At 39.3% G+C, this 23,634-nt stretch overlaps 1 protein-coding gene across 1 annotated transcript in view; it reads left to right on the forward strand.

The window, feature by feature from the left end:
• cdh11 (cadherin 11, type 2, OB-cadherin (osteoblast)) overlaps positions 1-23,324 on the forward strand; it is a 59,426-nt gene extending 36,102 nt beyond the window's left edge. Inside the window, exons 2-12 of the mRNA XM_073835856.1 lie at positions 2,014-2,469; positions 3,206-3,500; positions 4,198-4,317; positions 5,737-5,904; positions 7,459-7,646; positions 9,751-10,004; positions 10,204-10,340; positions 10,983-11,104; positions 12,809-12,926; positions 19,461-19,712; positions 21,592-23,324. Of these exons, the coding sequence (XP_073691957.1) occupies positions 2,218-2,469; positions 3,206-3,500; positions 4,198-4,317; positions 5,737-5,904; positions 7,459-7,646; positions 9,751-10,004; positions 10,204-10,340; positions 10,983-11,104; positions 12,809-12,926; positions 19,461-19,712; positions 21,592-22,088 (2,403 nt within the window). The 5' untranslated portion in view covers positions 2,014-2,217 and the 3' untranslated portion in view covers positions 22,089-23,324. The remainder of the gene's footprint in view (positions 1-2,013; positions 2,470-3,205; positions 3,501-4,197; positions 4,318-5,736; positions 5,905-7,458; positions 7,647-9,750; positions 10,005-10,203; positions 10,341-10,982; positions 11,105-12,808; positions 12,927-19,460; positions 19,713-21,591) is intronic.
• The last annotated feature ends 310 nt before the right edge of the window (positions 23,325-23,634 follow it).

A 23,634-nucleotide genomic window follows, 5' to 3' on the forward strand; every position in this document is an offset into this window, starting at 1 on the left:
AAAATGCGGTATTGGACATTACATGTGATTTTACTTTAGTATACCATTTTTGGAAGTGAAAAAGAATGTATAATTTACAGTGAATAACATTCCCAGAATCCCCTGCATTACATTTCACAATTTATTGTTTTTTCTTTGAAATAACAGTTTCTTCGTTGCTACCATATTTTTTACAGTAAAATTCTTACAACCACAGCTGCTACAGATTTTTACAGTGTGTTTTAATGTATTTTTGTTCTAATAAATGCAGTCTTGGTGAGCATAAGAGACTTATTTCATAAAAAAAAAAAAACAATCTTATTTTGATGGGTGTAAATGCTCTGGATTCCTAGTGTCTGTCAGGAGCACCCTTGAGAGGAAGACTTTAGAGGCTGTAAAACCACTCCAAATAACAGTGCATCCTGACATTTTGGTGGCCGGTCAATAATGAAAGGAGGGAATAGAATGTCTTCTTTCTCTAGCGCTGATACCAATTTACAGTCGGGACTGAGATGAGCATGAAGCAATATAATGTAATCAGGGTCTGACAGTACAGAGGTTTGCCTGAGTTAGGGCACCCACTTTCCTAGTTCTCTGCTGGATGTACTTTATTTGGGAGATATTTACGAGCTTTACTTTGCAGACTGGCAATTGGTTAGTTTTAGGTCTCTGTCTTGCTTATCATCCACCCCTCTGGTGCCTTTCACACTCTCACAAACCCCTCCTCCGTAAGTGTGTGAAGTGAGAATTTGACTTACTATGATTAGGGTAAGGATGGCGCATCGTGCGCGTGTGTGGGTGCAGTGGGCCACCGTAGCTGTTGTTGTCAGAGCTGAAGGTTGTTAGCGGCTCAGTGGATGAGAAAATACCTGGCGGGCCGCACTCCCATACCACGTCCGCCTACACCCAGACAGAGAGCGATGAACGGACTTTATAGGATTTCACCCAACAACTCGAGTGGTTAATTATAGGATGTGTGACATGACAAGTGTTTACACAGAATAAAGATCTGGAAAAGGATGGCACTGATAGCTGTTAGAGAGCAGGTCTTGTGTAAAATTGATTTAGGAATTTTATTAACGTTTCTTATTACCCATGATGAAATCCTGATTTTTGAGGATTCTTTTGTGAATGTTAAAACAGTACAGCGTTTATTTGAAATAGAAATCTTTTGCAATGTTATAAATGTCTTTTATGTCACTTGTGATCGATTAAAGGCATCCTTTCTTAATAAAAGTATTCATTTCCTTTAAAAAAAGTCGTACTGACCCTAAGCCTTTGAAATATAGAGAGAGAGTTTTATTTTTTATTTTTTTTTTTTTCCTCTTCGCTTTGTGTTCTTTATTCTGTGTGTGATCTTCTGGAATGAATAGAAAGTTCTTTTTCATTACATTTTTAAATAAACAGCCATGAGACCTGCAGACCTTGTGGTTTATTTCCTGCAACATAGAGAATAGCTCACCGCAACAATGGTTGGCTGGTAGACCGCTGGCTGTGTAATGTCTAATTGAAAAGGCGCAAATGGGCTTACAACCTCTGATGCTTAATTAATTCAGGGGACACTGTTACTAAATGAATTAATACATTTCAACACAGTCAATTTAACTCAACTCCATTGTGGTCTGACAAAAGCCATGTTGTATAGCAAAGTTGTATACAGTGGAGTTCAAGATTTATACTGCCATTTTTCTAATTTAATGAATTGTTTTCATTACAAATCATATTGTAAGCCTAACAATTTAACTAAAAGTTGAGTTGAAGTACTGCCATGAATTTCAGAATGTCTTTGTATTTGATTTGTCATGCTCTTTCTTTAATGAGAGCAGCACTCAAGCTGCATGAACTCCCCAGGTGTGTTTGTAAAACCTGATGATCATAATCATGCCAAAGATCATCTTGTGCTTCAGTGGAAACAAGAACATCTGACCTTTACAATGGATTTCACATGATCAATGACATTGACTTTTTTAGAACTTGTGTACCCTACGTATACATCTCCACATGACTAATAATGTCTTTTCTTTTTTGTTTTAGAATCAGAGGAGGAAAAAACGGAAAAGTATGACTTTGTGATGAATCTCAGAAGTCAAATCCAGTGAGGTCTCCTCCTGTCCCCCTCAACCCCTTTTGCGACCACGCTTTCCAGAGGACACCATTTTAGGGATTCTCTCTGGACCTTGATACCCACAGGAGGGGTGCGAACAGGAAGGCCCAGAGGAAGTGGACAGTTTGGGCAGGATGTGGGAGGGACTGAGATTGCAGGTGTTCTTCTTGTGTTTGGGGGCCGCACTATGGAGCGCTGCAGCGGCAGCGACGTACAGAGGCTCAGGTCCACGGGAGCGCGGTCATCGCCGCCATCTCTCTTTGCACAGACACAGGGAGCGAGGCAAAGAGGGCCAGGTGCTTCACCGCTCCAAACGAGGTTGGGTCTGGAACCAGTTCTTTGTCATTGAGGAGTACACAGGCCCAGATCCCGTCTTAGTAGGTCGAGTAAGTAGAAACTTCTACGTCCATTTCTCCATCTCCCTCCCTCTCTTTTTTTCTCTTAAGGTTATGCTGTGAACGAAAGTCATTGGGGTTTTCATTACAGACAGAGTCCTTGCAATATCCTCCATTTGTTCCACAAAAGCAATCAGTGGCCCACTTGATTAAAGGTTATAAATTGGATTTCCTTTTTAATAACGCCGCAGTCCCCTATGGTTCTTGCATAGGGGAAATGGACGATTTATGGGCCTGCTGGATAGTTACATGGCGAACCTGCAGCACGTTGGCCTTTAAATTCCCACCTGAACCCAAGTGGAGGTTTAGACTTATTGAGTGGGGATATTCTGTGTCAGGAGTTTAATTTCATTTTAACCAGCATAATCAACATCCCTTGATTCGCATCAGCTCTATAGACTATGAGTGCAACATATAAACAGTCATACATTTTGAAAATGAGGTTCGTTCTCATTTTAATATGAACCGATGAAGTTCTCTTGAGAGTAATGTAGACTTGCATTTAGGAGGGGGATGTTTCCCTGCTGAATTCACTGTCAATGCTGCTGGCCATCAGGGTGGATATTACTGTAAGATATGAGTGTGTTAATGTGATACTCTAGAGGAGATGCTATCATGGGTCGCTGAGGACCAGCCAAAAAGCTTTCTGCTTTGAGTCAGCGTTCTTGTTTGACCTGCTCGTTGTTGATGGAAAGCTCTCTCTCACATGCTTTTTCTCTTCCTCCAGCTTCATTCGGATGTAGATTCAGGAGATGGAAACATTAAATACATCCTTTCAGGGGAAGGAGCAGGCACTATTTTTGTCATCGATGACAAAACAGGCAACATTCATGCCACAAAGACACTGGACAGAGAAGAACAGGCCCAGTACACCCTGACCGCCCAGGCTGTGGCTCGAGACACCAACAAACCCCTAGAGCCTCCCTCAGAGTTCATTGTCAAGGTGCAGGACATCAACGACAATCCACCAGAGTTCCTTCATGGGCCTTACTATGCGCGAGTGGCTGAGATGTCCAATGTTGGTGAGTGCGAGCCTCTGGAAAAGCATATTTGTCAGCTTCTTCTCTTTCTCTATGAGCCCACGCCTGACAGCTTGTTCCTCATGCATTATTCAAAAGAGCTGAAATCTGACTCTCAGAAAGTGAGTCGGTACTCTTGTTGCAACTGTTGTTTTGCGACTGCTGACTTGTCTGGATGTGTGTGCGTGTGCGCTTGCATTTGTTTGTGTGCACGTGTTTGTGTTTACTGCATTTTCACCGTGCAATACATCATCAGTAATGCTCTCCTGTCATGAGGTAACGATCTGTTACCCCGATACCCCCCGTTCACAGCTCAGATAATACCACTGGGAACCTCAAAAGGCTAGTTTTGTCCAGGTCAATTCCTTATACTTTTAGACAAGTTGGTAAACATGCTGGGTAAATTGATTTTAGTGTGTAAACAGAATCAGATTTCATGGAAATTAGCCCGGCCGAAGGCAAAACATTGCATGCACAAACCCGAGGCAACGGTTTGTATCATCTGGGTTTAGACTCTGAAATACTCTTGTTGCCTTTAAAAAGGTTATTCAGGATCAACTTTATAACCTGAGAAATAGTTGCTATTCTCTCTTATCTTTGTTGTGAATGTCGATGGGAGGTGTATCTTAGACTGTGAGATCTGTGCAATATCCAAAAGCGATCTGTATCATGGCTGAAGTGTGATGTTCTTTCTCTCCAGGTACTTCAGTGATAAAGGTCACAGCTACAGACGCAGATGACCCTACGTACGGCAACAGCGCCAGACTGGTCTACAGCATCCTGCAGGGCCAGCCTTATTTTTCCGTGGAGCCACAAACAGGTACGGTCGTCAGTAATGATATTTTCACTGGTTCAGTGTTAGTTCTGTGGAGCCAGCCATGCATTCAAATATGCATCATGTGCAATTTCAAGTCATGTTTGGCTTCAATTCAATTACCACGGTATGAGGATTGGGAATGAAGAGGGTAGTCCTTTCACGCTTCGCGAGAGCACCTTGCGTTTTCTGAGCTAAATTAACCCGTGGTCATATTAGTCCCGCAATGTCCCAGTGGCAGTAGAAACCCCTACAGCAGTCAGAGGAGGTGGAGCAGATGCTGCTAATAAACTAAAGCTGGATGTTTTGCTTGATCCTGTTTAGTGCTGCTCATCTGTGTGCTACCATCAAAACATCATATGACTATTCCACATATATATTCCCTTTTGCATGATGGGGAAGTGTGTTTGTGTTAAATGCTTCAATAACCTCAAGAATGAGCAAAATATCCACATATTTTTCTAGTCTGAAAGATGAATGCAAGAGTAAAGTGTTAGTTGAAAGCTAGAATTTTATTCTACATCACTATCCTGAAGTGTAAGACCAAGGTCAGTTGCCCTGCTGGATAAAAGCTGTCTGTGTTTGATGTATACATAGATTCAGAAGACGGTATAAGATGCCCCTTTAAGAACAGTATGCATTTACTGTAACTTGCAACTGTAAATTATAACATATTTACTCATAAAATTGATGATGATGATCATCATCCAATATATTAAAAAATAAATTTGCTAATTCAGTTCACAAAAAAAATATGTACTGTAAAATATATTTATAATTATTATTTTTTGGCATTTTTGCAATAGGACAGATTAGTAATGACAGGAAACGAAGTGGGAGAGAGATAGGGGGCGGGATCAGGACGCTTCTGCTAAATGCTCAGATCATAAAATTAGCAGATTTTGCATAAAATTAAAAGATTCTGCTGCTAGACAGAAGAACATCCCCTGTAGGAGATATAGGCAGGTGGTCCTGGAGAGGCGGTGGGGTAAGATGAGGACACATATTGTGGGACGACGTGGCATTCATTGAATACATCCTGATTATATAAGTAAACAGTGATGAGAATGTAACTCGATTGGCTGGGAACATTGAAATTGAAATTGAACCAGTTAGAGCACAGGTAGAGTGTCATGGTTGAACTATTCATTTAGACTAAACGATTCCACTGAATTAGCCTATAGGTTATATTGAGCAATGCAAACGTTTGAATGTGCATCTAATTCACTAAAATAACAAATACTGGGGGCTTTCTGCCCCAGTTCTGAGGGGGTATCTAACTTAAAGGGTTTTTAATGTAATAATAAATGTTGATGGAACTCAAGTCAATTAATAAGAGCATAAGCATTCAACAAGTCAGTGAATGGATGGTCATAAATGAATGATCTGGATGCATCTTCATCGCATGTTTATGTGTGTTTGTAGGAATCATTCGAACAGCTCTTCCCAACATGGACAGGGAGGCCAGGCAGGAGTATGACGTTGTCATCCAGGCCAAGGACATGGGTGGACACATGGGCGGTCTGTCAGGAACCACTCAGGTTAAAATCACCCTGACTGATGTCAATGACAACCCTCCGAAGTTCACTCAGAGTAAGAGAATTTATTCTTCCAGCTGTGAATATGCCCTCTTTCTCTGTCTTTCTCTCTTTCCCTATCTCCATCTCTCCTCCATCCATCATGTATTGTCCCCCTCTATCCTTGTCAGGTTTTATTATAGTCACTGTGACCATGCCTTGCTCTTTGGCTGGCTACACACAACATTACTCTGACCTCTGCTATGCATGCACCAGGGGAGGAGAGTTTGCTTTTAGCCAGTGCACAGCTCTTTCTTTTCCACACTTCAATCCTCAAACCACATATTAACATTGACAAGCCCTCAGGGACCAAGTCAGAATCTGCTAATATGAGCTACAGATGTTAACATGAAAATATCACAACTTAATTATTCAAATGTTCTTTAAACGTTCAGCACGAGCACGATGACATCAAGTCTCTCGAGCGTGAAAGGCTAGATGAAATATTTACCGTGTTTGCGTATACAGAAGAGAGCGAGAACGGGCTAGTGTGAGCTAGCGCTCATGTGTTGCCAATGTGACATTAAACTGCACACTAAGCACATAGATTTTTATCTGTCTTTTGTTCCAGAAATCGGCCCTATAAATCTCCTCCGAGCTTTTGCTTTTTTGTGCGCTCTGAGCCTCGGGCTCGGTAGCAAAGGGCCTTCAAGCTTTTTCCTGACTTAAGCAGAATGCAGCATGGTCCCAGTGCTCCAGCTCCTACACAATCCCTGTTTTTGGTGCTGGTAGAAACCGTTATTCACGGACCAAAATAAACTGTACATTGCAAGGTTATTGCCCACAATGAGTAGCTTAGCCCAGCAGATCCTTAAATCTACCTCACCGATAGTTTTGAGCTGACTGCATGATGGAACATTTCGGGAGCAAGATAGATTTTTTTAATGTGGACAGCAGTTTGGCTCAGAGCACAGGTGAGAATGTGAGCTTGAGATATTTAATGTGGTTCTGCTCACACCGAAAAATGCAGCTTGAGTAGTCGGCTGTCTCTTTTAGGCTCGATATCGATTCCCAGACTTGTTTGCCCTATCCGAAACAGACGTTGACACATGACTAAGTCGCTACAAACTTGTAACGTGTAGATGAAAACGTTCCTTTTCTTTTTTGGTCTGCAGAGGGTCTGATTGAAAACGCAGACCTCTTTGCACGCCCTGGCCTTTCTTTGTGAGGACTTCCTCCCCATGTGGGAGTTATTTTTATAAATGCAGCTGAAGCCTTTGGCTCTCAGCAGACAGGGAGTGGAGCCATATGGTCCTTCTGCGAGCTCCAGCCTCAGGCAGGTGTCTGTTATAGTCTTCATACACCCACCCACATGCACATACAGGCTCACTCGAGCACACAAATATAAATTTCACACATGCACTCCTGTTCTCACCAGCTAAGAGCTCACAGGTGCCAGGCAGCTAGCTGAAGGTAGCATCGGTATCACACAGAGAACCGGCTCTCCATTCCCGGGTGGGCAGTGTGATCATGATTTTTCTTGCCTGTGATTCAGAGATATTATAAACCGCATAACCTCCTACCCCCCTCTTTACTGAGAGCTCCCGGCACTCACTCACCTTCTTCACAGCTGTTTACGCCATGGCGGTCTCGGAGGACAAGGTTCCCGGTGAGGAGGTGGGTCGATTGAAGGCCAAAGATCCCGATCTGGCGGAGAACGGTCTGGTGGATTATCGCATCTTGGAGGGAGACGGCATGAACCTCTTCGAGATCTCCAAGGACTCGGAGACCCAGGAGGCAGTCATCAAACTAAAGAAGGTGAAGTGTGTGAGAGCTCCAAAAAAGTATGTGTGAGTGCAACGTCCAGTTACGTAAGTGTGATTGTGAATGGAAGGAAGTGTGTGCGCGAGAAAGGGAGGGGTGTGGTTGTCAGATAACATTAAAGTCAATTTCTCTGTCCATGCCTTGTTCCTTGATTTCTCTCCTTGAGGAATCATTTGCATTAAGCTTATTTGCTTGTTCATTTGCGTTCCTATTTGCATGGATGCTCAAATATGCAGGATTGTGAGTGCAAGTGTAGGCCTGCTCGGAAGCTGGAGTGATTTTTCACCATTTTCACTCTGTAATTGCAATGACATTGCCCATCCCTTCCCTATTATGTCTGAGATGAGCATTGACTTTCATGGCTGCTTCTCTCTGTCCGTGTGAGGGAAGCTCATCTGGGCCGTGCTGCCCGGGTTATTCCTCCCCTGCTCTGAGGTCCTGGATTATGCAGACAATTACACAGCCACTCGGGTTAGGCTGCCTCCCGTCCGTACCCCCACCTCCCGTGGCCGAGAGAAATCTTGCATCGCCCCGAGAAGCCTGCTAGCCACTAACCAGCTTTAGCCTGAGAGCCAAAGAGACCCAGCCTGCAGCCTTAACACTGCCACCTGCTGGTGATCCTGTGCATTTCACCTCCACAGCTTAAGATTTCTAGTGATCATCCTCGCAATGATCATTAGAAAGGAAGGCTCACTAAAAAAAGGAAAACCTATGCAGTCAAGCATTAGTGCTGTTTGAGCTGTGTAATCTGGTGGAGCGTGAGCATATTGTGGATGTTGTTTGTGTAAAGGTGGTTTGTATGGTGCAGGAACAACTGGAGGGGGATTTTGTCAGCTTTGCTTTTTTTTTTTTAAACGTCATGGCCACAGCAGTGCTTTTTGCCGAGAAGGGTATAAGGAGGGGATGAATCACGCAGAAGGGTGAGAGAACAGACAATACGGCATGCCAACAACAATCAGCTTGATGCAACGCTGCTTCACTCAATAACACAATGCCTCGCTGATACACCTCTTGGGAAATCATCACCTTTTGCTCTTCAAAGCATGTTGAAAATTAAAGTCGAAATTACTGACGGAATTGCCAGGGTTTTAATCAAGTATTCTGTTTCAACTGCGGGCAGGCGACGCAGGCTGAATATTAAGAGGAGACGTAGCATTATTGTGAATATTATCTGTTCCTGATTAGGTTCAGTCGGGAGTTATTAGGTGCCAAATAAAGGATTGTAGTAGGGGAAAGAGAAGTGTGGGGGGCTGTTGTTGTCAGGATAAACAGAGAATAGTTTCCAACCTGTTGGAGGAAAGAACTGGGTCATACTTGTTTCCACCATTGGCAGCTCCATTAAAGAGATCCAAAGAAAAGAAAATGGGAGAAAAGAGGATGAGGAAGCAAGAAAAACAACTTTCAACCAATCAACACACAGCTAGCTGGCATGTGTACGTGTGAGTGTGTGTTTGAGTTGATATGTACCCTTTATGTGTAATTCTCACTTGGTAATTTGTGACCGAGAGGTGTGACGGGTGAGACAGGCTAATCAGAAAACAGGCGGACGTGTGAAAACTGGCGATGCAGGAGGACACAAGCGGACCAAATGACTGGCTGCTTTTGAGCACAGTTTTTCTTTTTTTAAATCTTGTTTCATTTGCTTGAACCTAAATTGCATGAGAATTGTGCCATTTGAGAATTGTAAAAAAGTGCAATCTGTAACTGAAAGACATCTGCAAGAGCCTTGATATTCGAATGCTGTCTCATTTGAGCTTCTTTGTTGATTCAGTCTCCTTCCCAAATGTATAACAACAGTGCCCTCTAGTCTGCGTCTTTTAAACTTTTTTCTTTTTTTTTTTTGTTTGGAAATACACTAGTGTTTACTTTTCCTATTTAATTTAACTTGATTTATTGGTAATCTATTAATGGTTATTTTATTGCTCAGACTCATTTATCTTTTAATTCACCTTTGATTCTCCATGTAGTCCAGAATCAATTGACACAGGGGTCATTTTAATGTATGTGTACAGTTTCTGAAAATATAGATATTTTTTTCTCTATCGACAGATTCCATCAATTTGAATAACTAAATTGTGTCCTGACCTCTTGTTTTCAGACTGTGGACTTTGAGACCAAGCGATCGTACACGCTAAGGGTAGAAGCCTCCAACCCACATGTGGACCCACGTTTCGCTGCTTGGGGTCCATACAAAGATACTACCACTGTGAAAATATCAGTAGAAGATGCAGATGAGCCCCCGACCTTCATGGCTCCCAGCTACAATTTTGAGGTGGAGGAAAACGCCCCAGCGGGCACTGTGGTCGGCCGTGTGCATGCCAAAGACACTGACATCATGAACAACCCCGTCAGGTAGCAACCACTTCCTGTAAAAGGAATCGGATTACTTTTGCTTTGGCTGTTTTTTTGTCACTACAATGCTTTGTTTGATGACAGTCAGTAAAATATTGTACTCTTTTGATTTATTAGATACAATTCAAAGAGAGACTGAGGGAAAAAAAAAAAACAGAAAAAGTTTTCACATTGTTTTTTTTTTTCTTTTTCATCCCAGTTATATGATCCCACGCTACACAGACTTGGAAGAGTTTTTCACCATTAATCCTGAGGACGGCATTATTAGGACCACAAGGCCTTTAGATCGGGAAGCACAGGCTTGGCACAACATTTCCGTCAGTGCTACAGAGAGTGGTAGGTCACTCATCTCTTTTCTGGGCTTTTAAATAACAGAGTAGCCTTGCGTGTTTCTCATTTTTTCCCTAACCAAGCTCCCCAGCTCTCCCTCCACCCTGCTCTTATGTGGTTGTAGTGTCGCCAGGCCTTCTGCATGATTTCAGAAGAGACAGCCACAGATTACCTCTTCAAACTTCAAATGATAGCCTCGGTTCAGTGAACAGTGTGTAATTGGCCCAAAAATGTTACATATTTATTTTTGTGTGTATGTGATTTCCTTGAGGTGCAGTTATTGTTTGTTCTAGTTGAATTCAAAGTTGCTGTACGATACATTTTCCTTTTCATTCCACTGTCTTTGATAATTTCGACCATCAAAAATTCTTGTCGAAAGACACGGAAACTACATCGAAAATATTCTTTTGTTATGTGGAAGATGCTTGGGTCTGAAAGCAAAGCATCAAGGCATACACTAAACCTGATCATTTTTAGATAGGAGATGCTAGTGAATCATTTTTCAATCCAGCATTTTTTAGGGCAGCTTTAACAATTCTGTCTTGTCACTCACGTCCTTCCGCTAAGGGCTAACTCAGGTTTTTACAACACACTGAATTATTTATTAATCTTAAAATTTTGTCTCTTTTTGTTCTGTTGTTCTTCCAGGCGGCCATCACCAAGATGCAAAAGTACGAGTCAATATCAAAGTCAAAGATGTGAATGACAACGCTCCAGAATTTGCCACTCAAAACGAAGTGCTTGTCTGTGAAAATGTCAACCCTGGAAAGGTAAATCAAGTAATTTATTTAGGGAACAATTAAATAATTTGAAGCACTTATTAAAGTATTAGCAACACTTTACAGTAAGGTTTTATATATATATATTTACTTTCTATTGGTCAAAGAATAAAAAAAAAATGCATTATGGTTTCCATAAAAAATATTATGCAGCACAAATGTTGTCAGTATTGGCTTTGGCGATACCAATAATGTTTTTGAGCACCAAATCTGCCAATTAGAATCATTTCAGAAGGATCATGTGACACTAAAGACTGGACAATATTGCTATTTTTACTTGATTTTTAATCTAAAAAAAATGCAGCTTTGGTGAACATAAGTGACTTCTTTGAACAATATAATATATAATATATATATATTAGTGATGGGTATAGATTAATTTTCTTAATCTAGATTAATCTCACTGTAATCTTGGAATTACTCTAGATTAAAATGGCTAATTTGAATTCTGACGAAGGCATTCAGAATATGTGTGCTACCCAAATAATGACTAAAAGTAAGTCTTTGCGAACGGGTCTCTCAAGCCAGGTGGCGCATTAGACCAGGGGCTCATCTCCTGTTTCCAAAATGCATCACAAACTGCTTGACAATTGCATTTACAACACAATTAACTATACAAACTTGTGTAACCAACTATTCCTACACTGCATGTACTTCTGCGTAAAAGGCTGCGCGACGTGCGCGTTGCAGTTAAATACACAGACGCGCACGGGCATGGATATCTGCGTGCATAGTCTTCGGTTAAACTGCGTTGCTTTTAGAAGCGTCAATTCAGTTGTTGCATATAGTTTAATGTCTTTATTTCGGGATTATCAAAGTAAATTATAACTCAAATTTGAGATTTTACTGGGGCACAGCAGATTTTCAATGGGGCACGTGCCCCAGTAAAAAGGGTCTAGCAACGCCCCTGCCCTGAAGCAAACCCGGCGGCTTCATAGCTGCATCCATGTTAGTACGTCTCGTTTGATGTGGTAATTTCACAGTAGGCATACACACAGGTTCGAAGACTTGTTCTCGCCCCCTACAGTGCAATTCGGCTAGGTATACATTCGCGCTAAAATATCAAGGTGAAAGTCATCATAGCTTGCGTAGTATAGACCCAGCTCCCAACCCAACTTTGAGAATAGATTAACGGCGATATTATTTTTATCGCCCGATAAGAGTCTCACCTTAACGCAGCACGTTAACGCCGATAACGGCCCACCACTAATATATATATATATATATATATATATATATATATATATATATATATATATATATATATATATAAACCTTTGAAGATTAGTGAATAATCTTATTGTAAAGTGTTTTCAGATAATATTTTAGACTAGTGGTGAGGTTTTGGCTTAGAAAACTTAATGTCACATATTTGATCCCAGTGTCTGTGAAATGTATGACTGTCTTTAAATAGGTGCAGGAAACTGTTAATGAATTAGCTAATTCCTAAAAGAGGTCACAACTTCCATCAAAACTTTTAAATGAACACTATAAAAGATTATATTGATGTCTAAATTTAATCAATTCAGTGCTCGCTTTTCCTTTGTCGGGCAGTTGCAAGTTTGAATAAGTGACAGAAAAAAGAAAGAGAGAGAGAGAAAGAAAGAGATAAAAGAGGCATACTTTTATTTAAAGGCATGCCCTGGTGATTTTAACCAATTTAACATGACCTGATTTGAACCCTCTGCTCCACAGCTCATTGAGACAGTTAGCGCCACGGATAAGGACGAAATGGCCCACCGCCAGCACTTCCACTTCAGCCTGGCCCCTGAGGTCGCTAACAACCACAGTTTCTCCCTCAAGGACAACAGAGGTGTGTGGCACACAAAACAGCCCATAATAGAATAATTTGCACTGAAGAACTGCTTCTTTCAAGCCAAGTAAACTGCCTAAGGAAATACGCCAATTGAAAACACAAAATGTTTTAGTCTTTTTCAAAACCAAATGAGTTTATCCATGTGTAGGAGTGAGTGTCTGCAGTGTCGCCCAGCCAGCCTCGTGTTGATAATTAGGTCATGATGAGGTGGGCAAACTCAAGTCAACTTCCTCTCTTATTAATTATGGAGGCGTCACTCTCGTTTGAGCTTCTCCATCTGTGGATTCGAAACGTGGGTGAGGCCCAGCTGGTAGGCAGCCCTGTTTCTGTCTGTTTCTCAAGCATCCCCCTTGGTGCGCCTGAAAACCTTCATCACTGTACTTAAGTCTAAAAGTCTTTCCTCAAATAGGTAGACACAGTTCTGAAGAACATGTATATAAGAGTCCCACATACTTTAATGTGAGAATCAGTTGCTGGGAAATGAGAAGCCCCAAGTTAATGCCCTTTGAGGAGCCTCTCTTAGCCCTTTTTTTCACCAGCATAAACCAGTTGCAAGTTCAGAGCCAGTGCTATTGCCGTTCGGAGCTGCTTTGACTGGCGAGCCGGCAAACTGGTTTACCTTTCCATGGGCTAGAGAGCCACCACAGAGCCAGGTCTTACGTTGCTGAATATGTCTCATCTTTCCCATCAACGCTTGCGCAGCAGCACCAAATACAAACACACCAGGCTTGCTTGCACACCAGGTGCACAACACCTAAGCACAGCGAGAGCGTTTGGAAAGCAGATGATTTTTTTATAAAGAGCAGGTCATATGGGTTTTCGAAAAATATATTTTTTGCAGTTTGTAACATAGCTATTCTTCAGTGTAAACAGTTTGCAAAGTTGTTAATCAAAAAGTCTGTTATACATAAAGATATTGTCTCTCAAAAGAAAGAGTCGAGGTAACACTTCTACTAGTTAGTGTGTTTACATCATGTTGAGAACACACTGTGTTCTGCGCTGTGAAAGCAAGTTTTTTTTTTTCATTGCCGAAAAATTATGATGTGAAGAATCAGTGGTGCTAATATGTGATGTATACCTAGTGCAGCTTTAGGTTTCCAGGTAAACCACAATATTACTGACTTACTGAAATAGTTCCTGATAAAACAACACAGTTTGTAAACCAAAATATTTCTAAGTTACACTCTTTATTATTAAGCGAAGTAATTAGAACAATGAAAGTCTACATTAGTCGACACATTCTTATGAAATAGTGGGTTTATAATGAACTCCCTGGTGAAAAAAACAGCTAAAACCAGCCTAGGCTGGTTGGCTGGTTTTAGCTGGTCAACCAGCCTGGTTTTAGCTTGTCATAGCTGGTCAGCAGGCTGTTTTTAGAGGGGTTTTTGCCACTTTCCCAGCCTAGGCTGGTCAGGCTGGTCTTAGCTGGTCAGGCTGGAAAACCACCAGCTAAAACCAGCCTGGCCAGGCTGGGAGACCAGCTAAAACCAGCTACTTCCAGCTTAAATCAGCTAAGACCAGCCAACCAGTCTAATTCATTATAAACCCACTATTTCCTGTGTCGACTAATGTAGACTGTCATTGTTCTAATTACTTTGTTTAATAATAAAGAATGTAACTTAGACATATTTTGGTTTACAAATTGTGTTGTTTTATCAGTTAGTAAGTTATGTGTTTACAGACTTTTATGTGTTTGGGCACAATTCGCTAAGTGTTAAACAAAATGTTTTTACGTCATCCTTTTAAGAACAGATTGGAGCACTATATTATGGTTTTATGTAAAGGTGCATCAGGGTTGCCAGGTTTTCGCAACAGAACCCACCCAATTGCTGCACAAAGCTAGCCCAATCGCGTTTTACATTCTTGTATAAATGTATATTCTGAGAAAATTACAATTTTTTTCTGACCTCTGATGCATTTAAACCTGTTGTAGGGGACTCCAACACAATATTAGGACACCAATATGACCTGCTCTTTAAGCTTTTGAATTGGTTTGCAGTACTTTGACACCACACGCTGACTGGACCGCACAACGCTGATATATCCCGAACAAGCCTGATATCAAAAATGGTGGACGTTGCATTGATATTCATGGCTTTGCAAACCTACATTGGCATCCAGACACAGTGAATCCAACGTGTTTAGCTGCTGTTTCATAAATGGAGGTCAAAAGTTTTTGTTCGTATTGTTGGTCACGGTAACCCCGCCCCCAGCCCCTGACACAAGCAGTTCTTACTTCTAGACCAGCAATGTTTTGGTGCTACTTACGAACCACTTTTCCTGGTTCAAAACTGGTGCTTTGGGTTTTGAGAGTAAGAATAAATTTGAAAAACTAGGCTCTGGCTCTGAACCTTATCTTAGGAGCACCATCGTAACTGGGTGCTTGCTTAGTTTGAGCAGAATTTGTTGCTTTTATATTAACTCACTATGTGGTGGCTCTTGGTAGATTACAAGCTGAATTATGTATACTTCAAAGAATCTATAAATCATGTTTACTATGCTTACAAGGAGCTTTGGTGTTATTTTAGAATCCTCAGTATGACTGCTATTATAATAGTAGTCTAACACAGCGGTTCCCAATTCCAGTCCTCGCGCCCTACCGCTCTGCACATTTTGCATGTCTCTCTTAGTTAACACACCTGATTCAGATAACCAGCTCATTAGAAGTGAGGTCCGTGCAGGAACTGCGATCCGATTGACATGGTCCTTGCAAAGTGTTCATTGCTCCCTGCTCCCTAAGCGGGGGAAATCTGTTTACTATACTTCGAAACATTCATTCACATATTTGCGCTACGTCACCGCATGTAGCGTCTTCACACACAGATGAAACTTACTAGAGAAGTGTGACATAAGTGCATCTGTAAATAAATGCATTTTAAATTTACGTCTCGCACGCTTTAATGACCTTCAAATGGAACACATACGCTCGCTTCGAACTAATGAATAATGGCGGAATATCCTGTGATGTCCACTTCGAAGGGCAGTAACGTTGGAATAGAACAAACGTCGGAAGCGATGCGTGAAACACACAACATGTGCAGAGCGGTGGGTCATGAGGACTGGAATTGGGAACCGCTGGTCTAACATATGCTAACAGACTTTTCAACCTGTAGAGCTGAATTTGTAGTTGTAAAACCTAAAAGAGAATTAGGATTTTCAAGCCATGGGATCAGCAGTTTCCAGACGGTTTTTAGAATTGCTTCAGATTTTCCCATTTTGTTTCCATAAATTACACTCAGTCATTTCTTAAATGGTGGAAGGTGCTATTTTTCATTGCTAAATAGGATGTGAGTTTAGACATGCTTATAGAATGAGACAACTGTAGCTCCATGTGATGTAATAAGTGTAATGTTTTATCGAAAAAATCGAAAACCTTTTCTGTTCTAAACACCTCATGGGACCCCATGGTGAAATAGCCTTCCAGGTTGGCCTACAAATTGATGTCATTGACTGAGCTGCTCTGTTCCATTGGCTAATTTCTGATTGTGCAATATGTCTCTTTGACCACCAATAGATTGGAAATATCATGAAATCCAATAACAGCGTCAGTAGCTGATTCCAGTAACTTCGCATAATTGTTGCCTGACTGAGTGAAACATGCGTTAATTGTTTTTAAAGGGTGAATGTTTACAATCACAGATCTGTTTAGGCTTTTTTCTTGGTTAATAGAGCGAACCGATGTGAACAGAGAAATTGAGGGAGTGAAAGAGAGAGAGAGAGAGATGACGGTCTTTCCCATTTGGTCTGCTTTAATGAGAAAGGAGATGAGCACTTTTTAGCAGGCCATTTCAAAAGCCAACAATATTAGGGAGACAGATTAGGCTACTCAGATTGACTGGCTTTATCAGGATCCGGAGCCTTTCAAATGGATACAGTTTTCAACAGCTTTGCCCACCCATTTATCTGAAGCTCCATTATGCTTCTCTCTCGGCGCAGAGGCTCTGACATCGCTCCTCTTATCAGACAGACGTAATGAAGGCCTGTTGATTATGAGCTCTAAATATTAAGTATGGAATATTATCTGAGTTTAGTAATAATGAAACAGTAAAAATGCATCAGATCTGTTTTGATCTGCAAGTTTTTGAGAGTGCCAACTGCATTTAAATGCGGGAATTAATCATCATACAACAATTGCAAGTTTTAGAAAACTTCTGTCATTGAGAGCCATAGAATTGGTGTCTGTAAGGTTTTTTTTATGTTGTGAGCTATTGTTGAAATAACTGTTTTCTACGGGAATATATTTTACAATTTCAGCAGCCATTGCTTTAGTCTTCAGTGACACAGGAAATCATTCTAATATGCTGATTTGGTACTCAAGAAAAATGTAGTATTATTAATGTTGAAAACAGTTGTGCTTATTAGGATTTCTTCTGAATTCTTGGTAACATTTTACATTAAGGTTCATAAGTTAACATTAGTTAACTTCTTCAGTTAACATGAACTAAGAATGAACAATACTTCTACTGCATTTATTAATCTTAGTTAATGTTAATTCCAACATTTACTAATGCATTATTAAAATCAAGAGTTGTGCTTGTTAACATTAAATAATGCACTGTGAATTAACATGAACTAACAATGAACAACTGTATTTTCATTAACTTACATTAACAGAGACAGTAAATACTGTAATACATGTATTGTTCATTGTTTGTTCATGTTCCTGTATTAACTGATGGGACCTTGTTATGAAGTGTTACTTATGGTGGCCGAGAGAGCTCAACGCGCTGCAACTTAAGAAAACACATGCAAACAGAAAAAAACGACAACAAATTAAGAAAACATCTTCATCAGTTTGACAACACAGGCGCTGCAAATCCTCGCTACGCAAACACAAATACGGAAACGCGCTGCAAACTCGGAAATGCGCTGCAAACACACGAACCTGCTGCAAATAGCACGAACCACAACGGAAATGTTTCAGGGGGACCTCAAAAAGTGACGAACCCATGAATTTCATGAACTTTCATGAATTAAAGTTTAAAAGAACAGCATTTAGTTTAATAATTTGCATTATTTAAATATTATGGAAGTCCATTTCTGCCACTGAATTAAAAAAGGGGGAATTGCGAAGTTTTTATTTTACAAATTTGACTTTTCTCACAGAGAAGTTTACATCGTATAATTCTTACTTTCTTCACAGAATTTTGTGATATAAACTCACAATTATGACTTTGTTCACAGAATTGTGTCATATAAACTCACAATTATGACTATTCACAGAATGGTCTGATATAGACTCACAATTATGGGTTTATTTACAGAATTGTGTGATATAAACTCACAATTATGACTTTGTTCACAGAATTCTGTGATATAAGCTCAGAATTATGACCTTTTTCACAGAATTGTGTGATATAAACTCACAATTATGACTTTGTTCACAGAACTGCGTGATATAAACTCAATTATGACTCGCAGAATTGTCTGATAGGACTCAGAATTATGACGTCGTTCACATAATTGTGTGATATAAACTCAGAATTATGACTTTGTTCACAGAATTGTGTGATTCACATGTGTGAGTTACAAAGGCACACATGTAAAGTCACAGTTTTGCTTATTTTTAAAGTCAATTTTGAGATAGAAATGTGCAATTCTGAGAAAAAAAAGTCAGAAGTGTGAAATAAATAGTCGCAATTGACGTTTTTTATTGATTTTTTTTTACATTGGATTTGGCTTCACATATATATATATATACATATATATGTACTGTATACATATGAAAGAAGTATTTATTTTTGGGGAAAAAATACACGTGTTTATCAAATCAGTCTCAGTATTTTTGTCAATCATCCTGTGTACATGGCCAATGCATTCATGTTCCTTTTCTGGCACAAAGGAGGCTTCTGTGAGACTTCTCTGTGTACAGAATTTGTCAGTCAAGGTGGCCCAAAAGCACAACATTGTAAACAAGAACCCAGAGGAGGTCTCTCGGTTTCAAATGTTGCAAATTGATACTTCACACAGCCCATGGTAATCTCACAGACAGAATATGATATAGAATTATAATGGATAACATTAGATTGATCGAGCCTGTCCACGGCGTCATGCTATATGAGCGTTGTAGCCATATCATTAGCGGCCTTCCCTGACAGAGCCACTGAAGGTTGAAGAAAGTGGTGCCAGAGGGAGTGAAAATGACTAAACCCCAGGCCCCTAAATGAACTCACTTCATCTATGCCTTCAGCGTGACCTTGCACTGAGTCAGGGAAATGTGCTGGCACTGATCCATCCCTCCCAGTTGCAAATAAAACCAATACCGCTCCCTCCGCTCTAACTTTGATTACACTTCCAAAAGCTGATAAATGTTCACAATATTAAACATGAATTTAATATTGGAGGATTCACACCTCATTGACTCTCACCGGTGGCTGTGGGTAGTTCTCACGACACCTAAACACCAGGGAACAGAAAACTTTCCTGTAATTCTATTCAGAACAACTCTGTTGTTGTTTTACTCAAATCCTGCAACCTCCTCGTCAGTTGAAGTAAGCATTCCATCAATGTTCCTCTTTTGTTTTTTCACAGATAGCACCGCTAGCATCTTTGTGATCCGGAAGGGCTTCAGCAGAATGACCCAGGATGTCTATCACCTTCCCATCGAGATTAATGACAACGGCGTACCCCCGATGAGCAGTACCAATACTCTTATAGTCCGTGTGTGCAGCTGCGACAGCAAAGACACCATCCTCTCCTGCAATGTGGAACCTTTTATCCTGTCTGCAGGGCTCAGCACCGGCGCTCTGATTGCCATCTTGGCCTGTATTGTTATTCTACTGGGTGAGCCTAATTATATTTGTATATGACTATACAAGCAAAGCAACCATGTGTAAATAATAGAGGTGTAGCTTGGTTGGTTTAAACATCTTATAGGAACCTGATGCATGTCAATATTTGCATTTCACTCCAAAACACACTGGAGTTCTTTTACACACATGCAACTACAGAAGCGTAAAGTATTTATACTATATTTACTTTGCTTGCCTCTAAAAATGAATTAGGGATTTTATTTCCCAAAAGCATTGTGAGCCTATATAGGTTGTGAAGACAAATATTTGACAAATATTTAACACTGTTAAAGATGAATGCTTCAGATTAATTATAAGGTAATTCTGCAGTAACTTGATGAACAACTGTGAAATTACAGTTTTATACCAATAATTGAAAATAGTCTTAATAAAATTTGAAATTGTTATAATTATTAATAAATTGAAATAAAAAAAATGAATCAATAGATCAGTGAATATGTAAATAATACATACATACATAGATAAAAATATAAGTAAATAAATTGCTGTGCATGACTATATCTAAAATTAATATATCATATGAATACATTATATTTTGTTGACTTTTAGGTCTAAGACCTTTTTATAAATATTAATAAAACAAATAATATTAATATTTTATTTTTTTTATAAATATTGTTACATTGAAATAAAGAACAACCATATACAAAACGAATGAATGAATAAATGAATAATACATACATACATGCATATTATGTAGATTATATTTAAGTTAAAATATAGGTTGAAGAGCTTTTTGTGATTTTATATAAATAATTAAATAATAATAAAATAAAAAGTAATATTAATAAAATTTGACATTTAAAAAAATATTATTGAATTGAAATAAATACAATACATGAATCAGTTGATCAATCATTAATTCAATCAATAATACATACAATAATACTATTTTTATAAATATTATTAAATTGAAATAAGGAACAAATACAAAAAACATGAATGAATGAATGATTGAATAATACATACATACATAAAAAATATAGTAAATAAATTGCAATGCGTGACTATGTAACTAATATATCACATGAATAATTATATTTATAAATTTTATTCGAAAAGTCGAAAAGTTTTTGTGTTTTATATAAAATAAAACATTAATAAAATAAATAATATTAATACAATTTGACATTTTTATAATTGAAATAAAAACATAAAAACAAATACAAAACATGAATGAATAAATGAATCAATCAATCAAGCGATTGATCAATCAATCAATCAATAATTCATTAATACATACATACGTATGCATAAAATAATAAATAAATTGCTGTGTGTGATTATATAAAATGTATGTATCATAAAAGCTTTTTGACCTACATTTCAACATAAATATAATCTATTTATAGATTTGTTTTTATATTTAAATAAATATTAATAAAATAAATAATACTAATAATTTTTTTATTTAATTTTAACAAATGTTAAATGGGAAGTAAAAACATAAATTAATTGCTGTGCATGACTGTATAAAATTAACATATCATATGAATAGATTTTATGTTTAAATTTTTGTATTCTTGCGAAAAAAAAATTTGGAGTTAGCAATCTTAGGAGGGATTTGGAACTGATTCTAATGTGTAAAGCATGTCAAATCATATTGAAGAGCTGTAATATTACAGTTGATCATTTCCCAAAACATATTAGCTGTCTCAACTTATGTGGACTTATCAAAGAGCAGTATTAAAACATTAAGTTTAATGGGAACACTTTATCTTCAGAATCAAATCTTTCTAGCAACTACATTTAAGAAACCCATTTCTAATGTGTTTATTTATATACAGAAGCATCATAGCCATTCCAGCATGCTATTAGCTTTGGCTTGACATTTGTTTGCTTGTCTGCAGCGATCGTGGTGCTGTTCGTGGCCCTGCGGCGCCAGAAAAAGGAGCCTTTGATCGTATTCGAGGAGGAAGACATTCGGGAGAACATCATCACCTATGATGATGAGGGAGGCGGAGAGGAGGACACCGAGGCGTTTGACATCGCCACCTTACAGAACCCAGATGGCGCCAACGGCTTCCTGCCCCGTAAGGACATCAAGCCCGAGCTGCAGTATCCCATGCGCCCCGGCCTGAGGCCCATTGGCAACAGCGTAGACGTGGATGATTTCATCAAAACACGGATTTCTGACGCGGACAATGACCCCACGGCGCCCCCGTATGACTCCATTCAGATCTACGGTTACGAAGGTAGAGGCTCTATCGCCGGCTCTCTCAGTTCTTTGGAGTCGGTGACCACAGATTCAGACCTGGACTACGACTACCTCCAAAGCTGGGGGCCGCGCTTCAAGAAACTTGCCGACCTTTACGGCACCAAAGACTCCGCTGATGACAACTCTTAACGTTCGCTCAAATAAGCCCTTTTTCATCTCCCTCCACCCGGCCCTTCTCCTCCACTAACTGTGTGTTTTGTGAAGTTTACTATAAGTATTCCATGAGTTTTTCACTTTATAGTAAACTTTAGGTTGTTTGTAAGTATACGCACAGTATACTAGATGCTGAGAGTGTCATAGGTACGATCACAACGTGCTATGGGGGAGCCAGAAGGGTAGAAATAAAAATTTTACAAAAAGAGAACAAAACAACAACAAAAAAAAGATTAAAGAGACACATATACACATTTGTGGTGGACGTGTCTCTGTGGTGTGAAATGAAGAAATATGTGACAATGTTGTTTAAGAACTGAAGAACATTACGTTTCACTTTCGATGTTTGTAGGTTCCTACAGGTTTGAGGTTATGGATGTGGATCACAGAGAGACATGGATTTGCTGATACTGTGAACGAGCTCACGAAGAAATAAAAACAAAAACAGTTGCCTTATTAAAGTAATCTGGAGCGAGCGTCAGCAAATTAAGACTTGTGTAACTTCTGTAGCGTCTCCATATTGTCTTTGGAGATTTTGTCCAAACAGGTTTTGTTTTGTTATTTTTTTTATATATATATATATAAATATATCTGGAAGCAGATGGATCCAGCAAAAATAGACTCAGTGTGTTTCTGTCATCTAGAATTAAAAAAAGACCCTTCAGCCCAGTTCCATCTATGAACAATCACAAAGAAAGACCTGTGAGCTCAAAAATCGCCTTAACTAATGGACACTCTTGCAACGCAGTGCATTTTTGTAACTTGAAAGCTATATCCTAAAGCAAGCTAAAGTCCTTATAACATATGTACAGTACAATGTGCAAAATATGTCTCTTGAGGATCAATCTTACACCGATCAGTTTATGTAAATCTTTCTCTCCCTCTTTTTTTCATTATGATATCATTATTTTTTTTTCAGTTTTCTTAATTTCTCATTCTCTTTAATGGCTTATGTTATTCTACCTGGTGAGAAAATAGCAGTCTGTCTTGTCGCAGTGAGAAATGGCTAATTTCTATGTCGATTTTATGGTAACTATTTGTACAATTTTAAAAGTTCTTATTTTAGTATACATACAAATATCAGTATTTCAACATGTAAGGAAATATTACAGCATCACACTTATATTTTATGAACATTGTACTGTTGCTTTATTATGTGCTTCAATCTAAGAAGCAAAAACTTTGAAATAAATGCTCTTTTTATAAAAATGATCGATGGCGGTAAGAAATTTGTATGAACACAATGTCTCGGCATTTTGCGCAATGTATAATCGCTGTAGCACAACTCATGACGTAAACACAAAGGTTGAATGCGAACGCCGTGCAGCACATGAATTGCATTCACACTCGCAGAGACGTGCAGAGCTTTTCACCGGCGGCTTCGGTGCTTTCCAGTGGTAGGTCTCTCCATTGTCTCCCAGCAGAGAGGCTCGCATTCTTTCCTCTCCCAGGGTAGCTACACACTGAAAGGTCAATGTGCACTTTGTTAAAAAAAGAAAAAGCCTGAAAAGAAAAATAGTCT

Source organism: Garra rufa, chromosome 3 (assembly GCF_049309525.1).
Source record: "Garra rufa chromosome 3, GarRuf1.0, whole genome shotgun sequence".
Taxonomy (NCBI): Eukaryota; Metazoa; Chordata; class Actinopteri; order Cypriniformes; family Cyprinidae; genus Garra; species Garra rufa.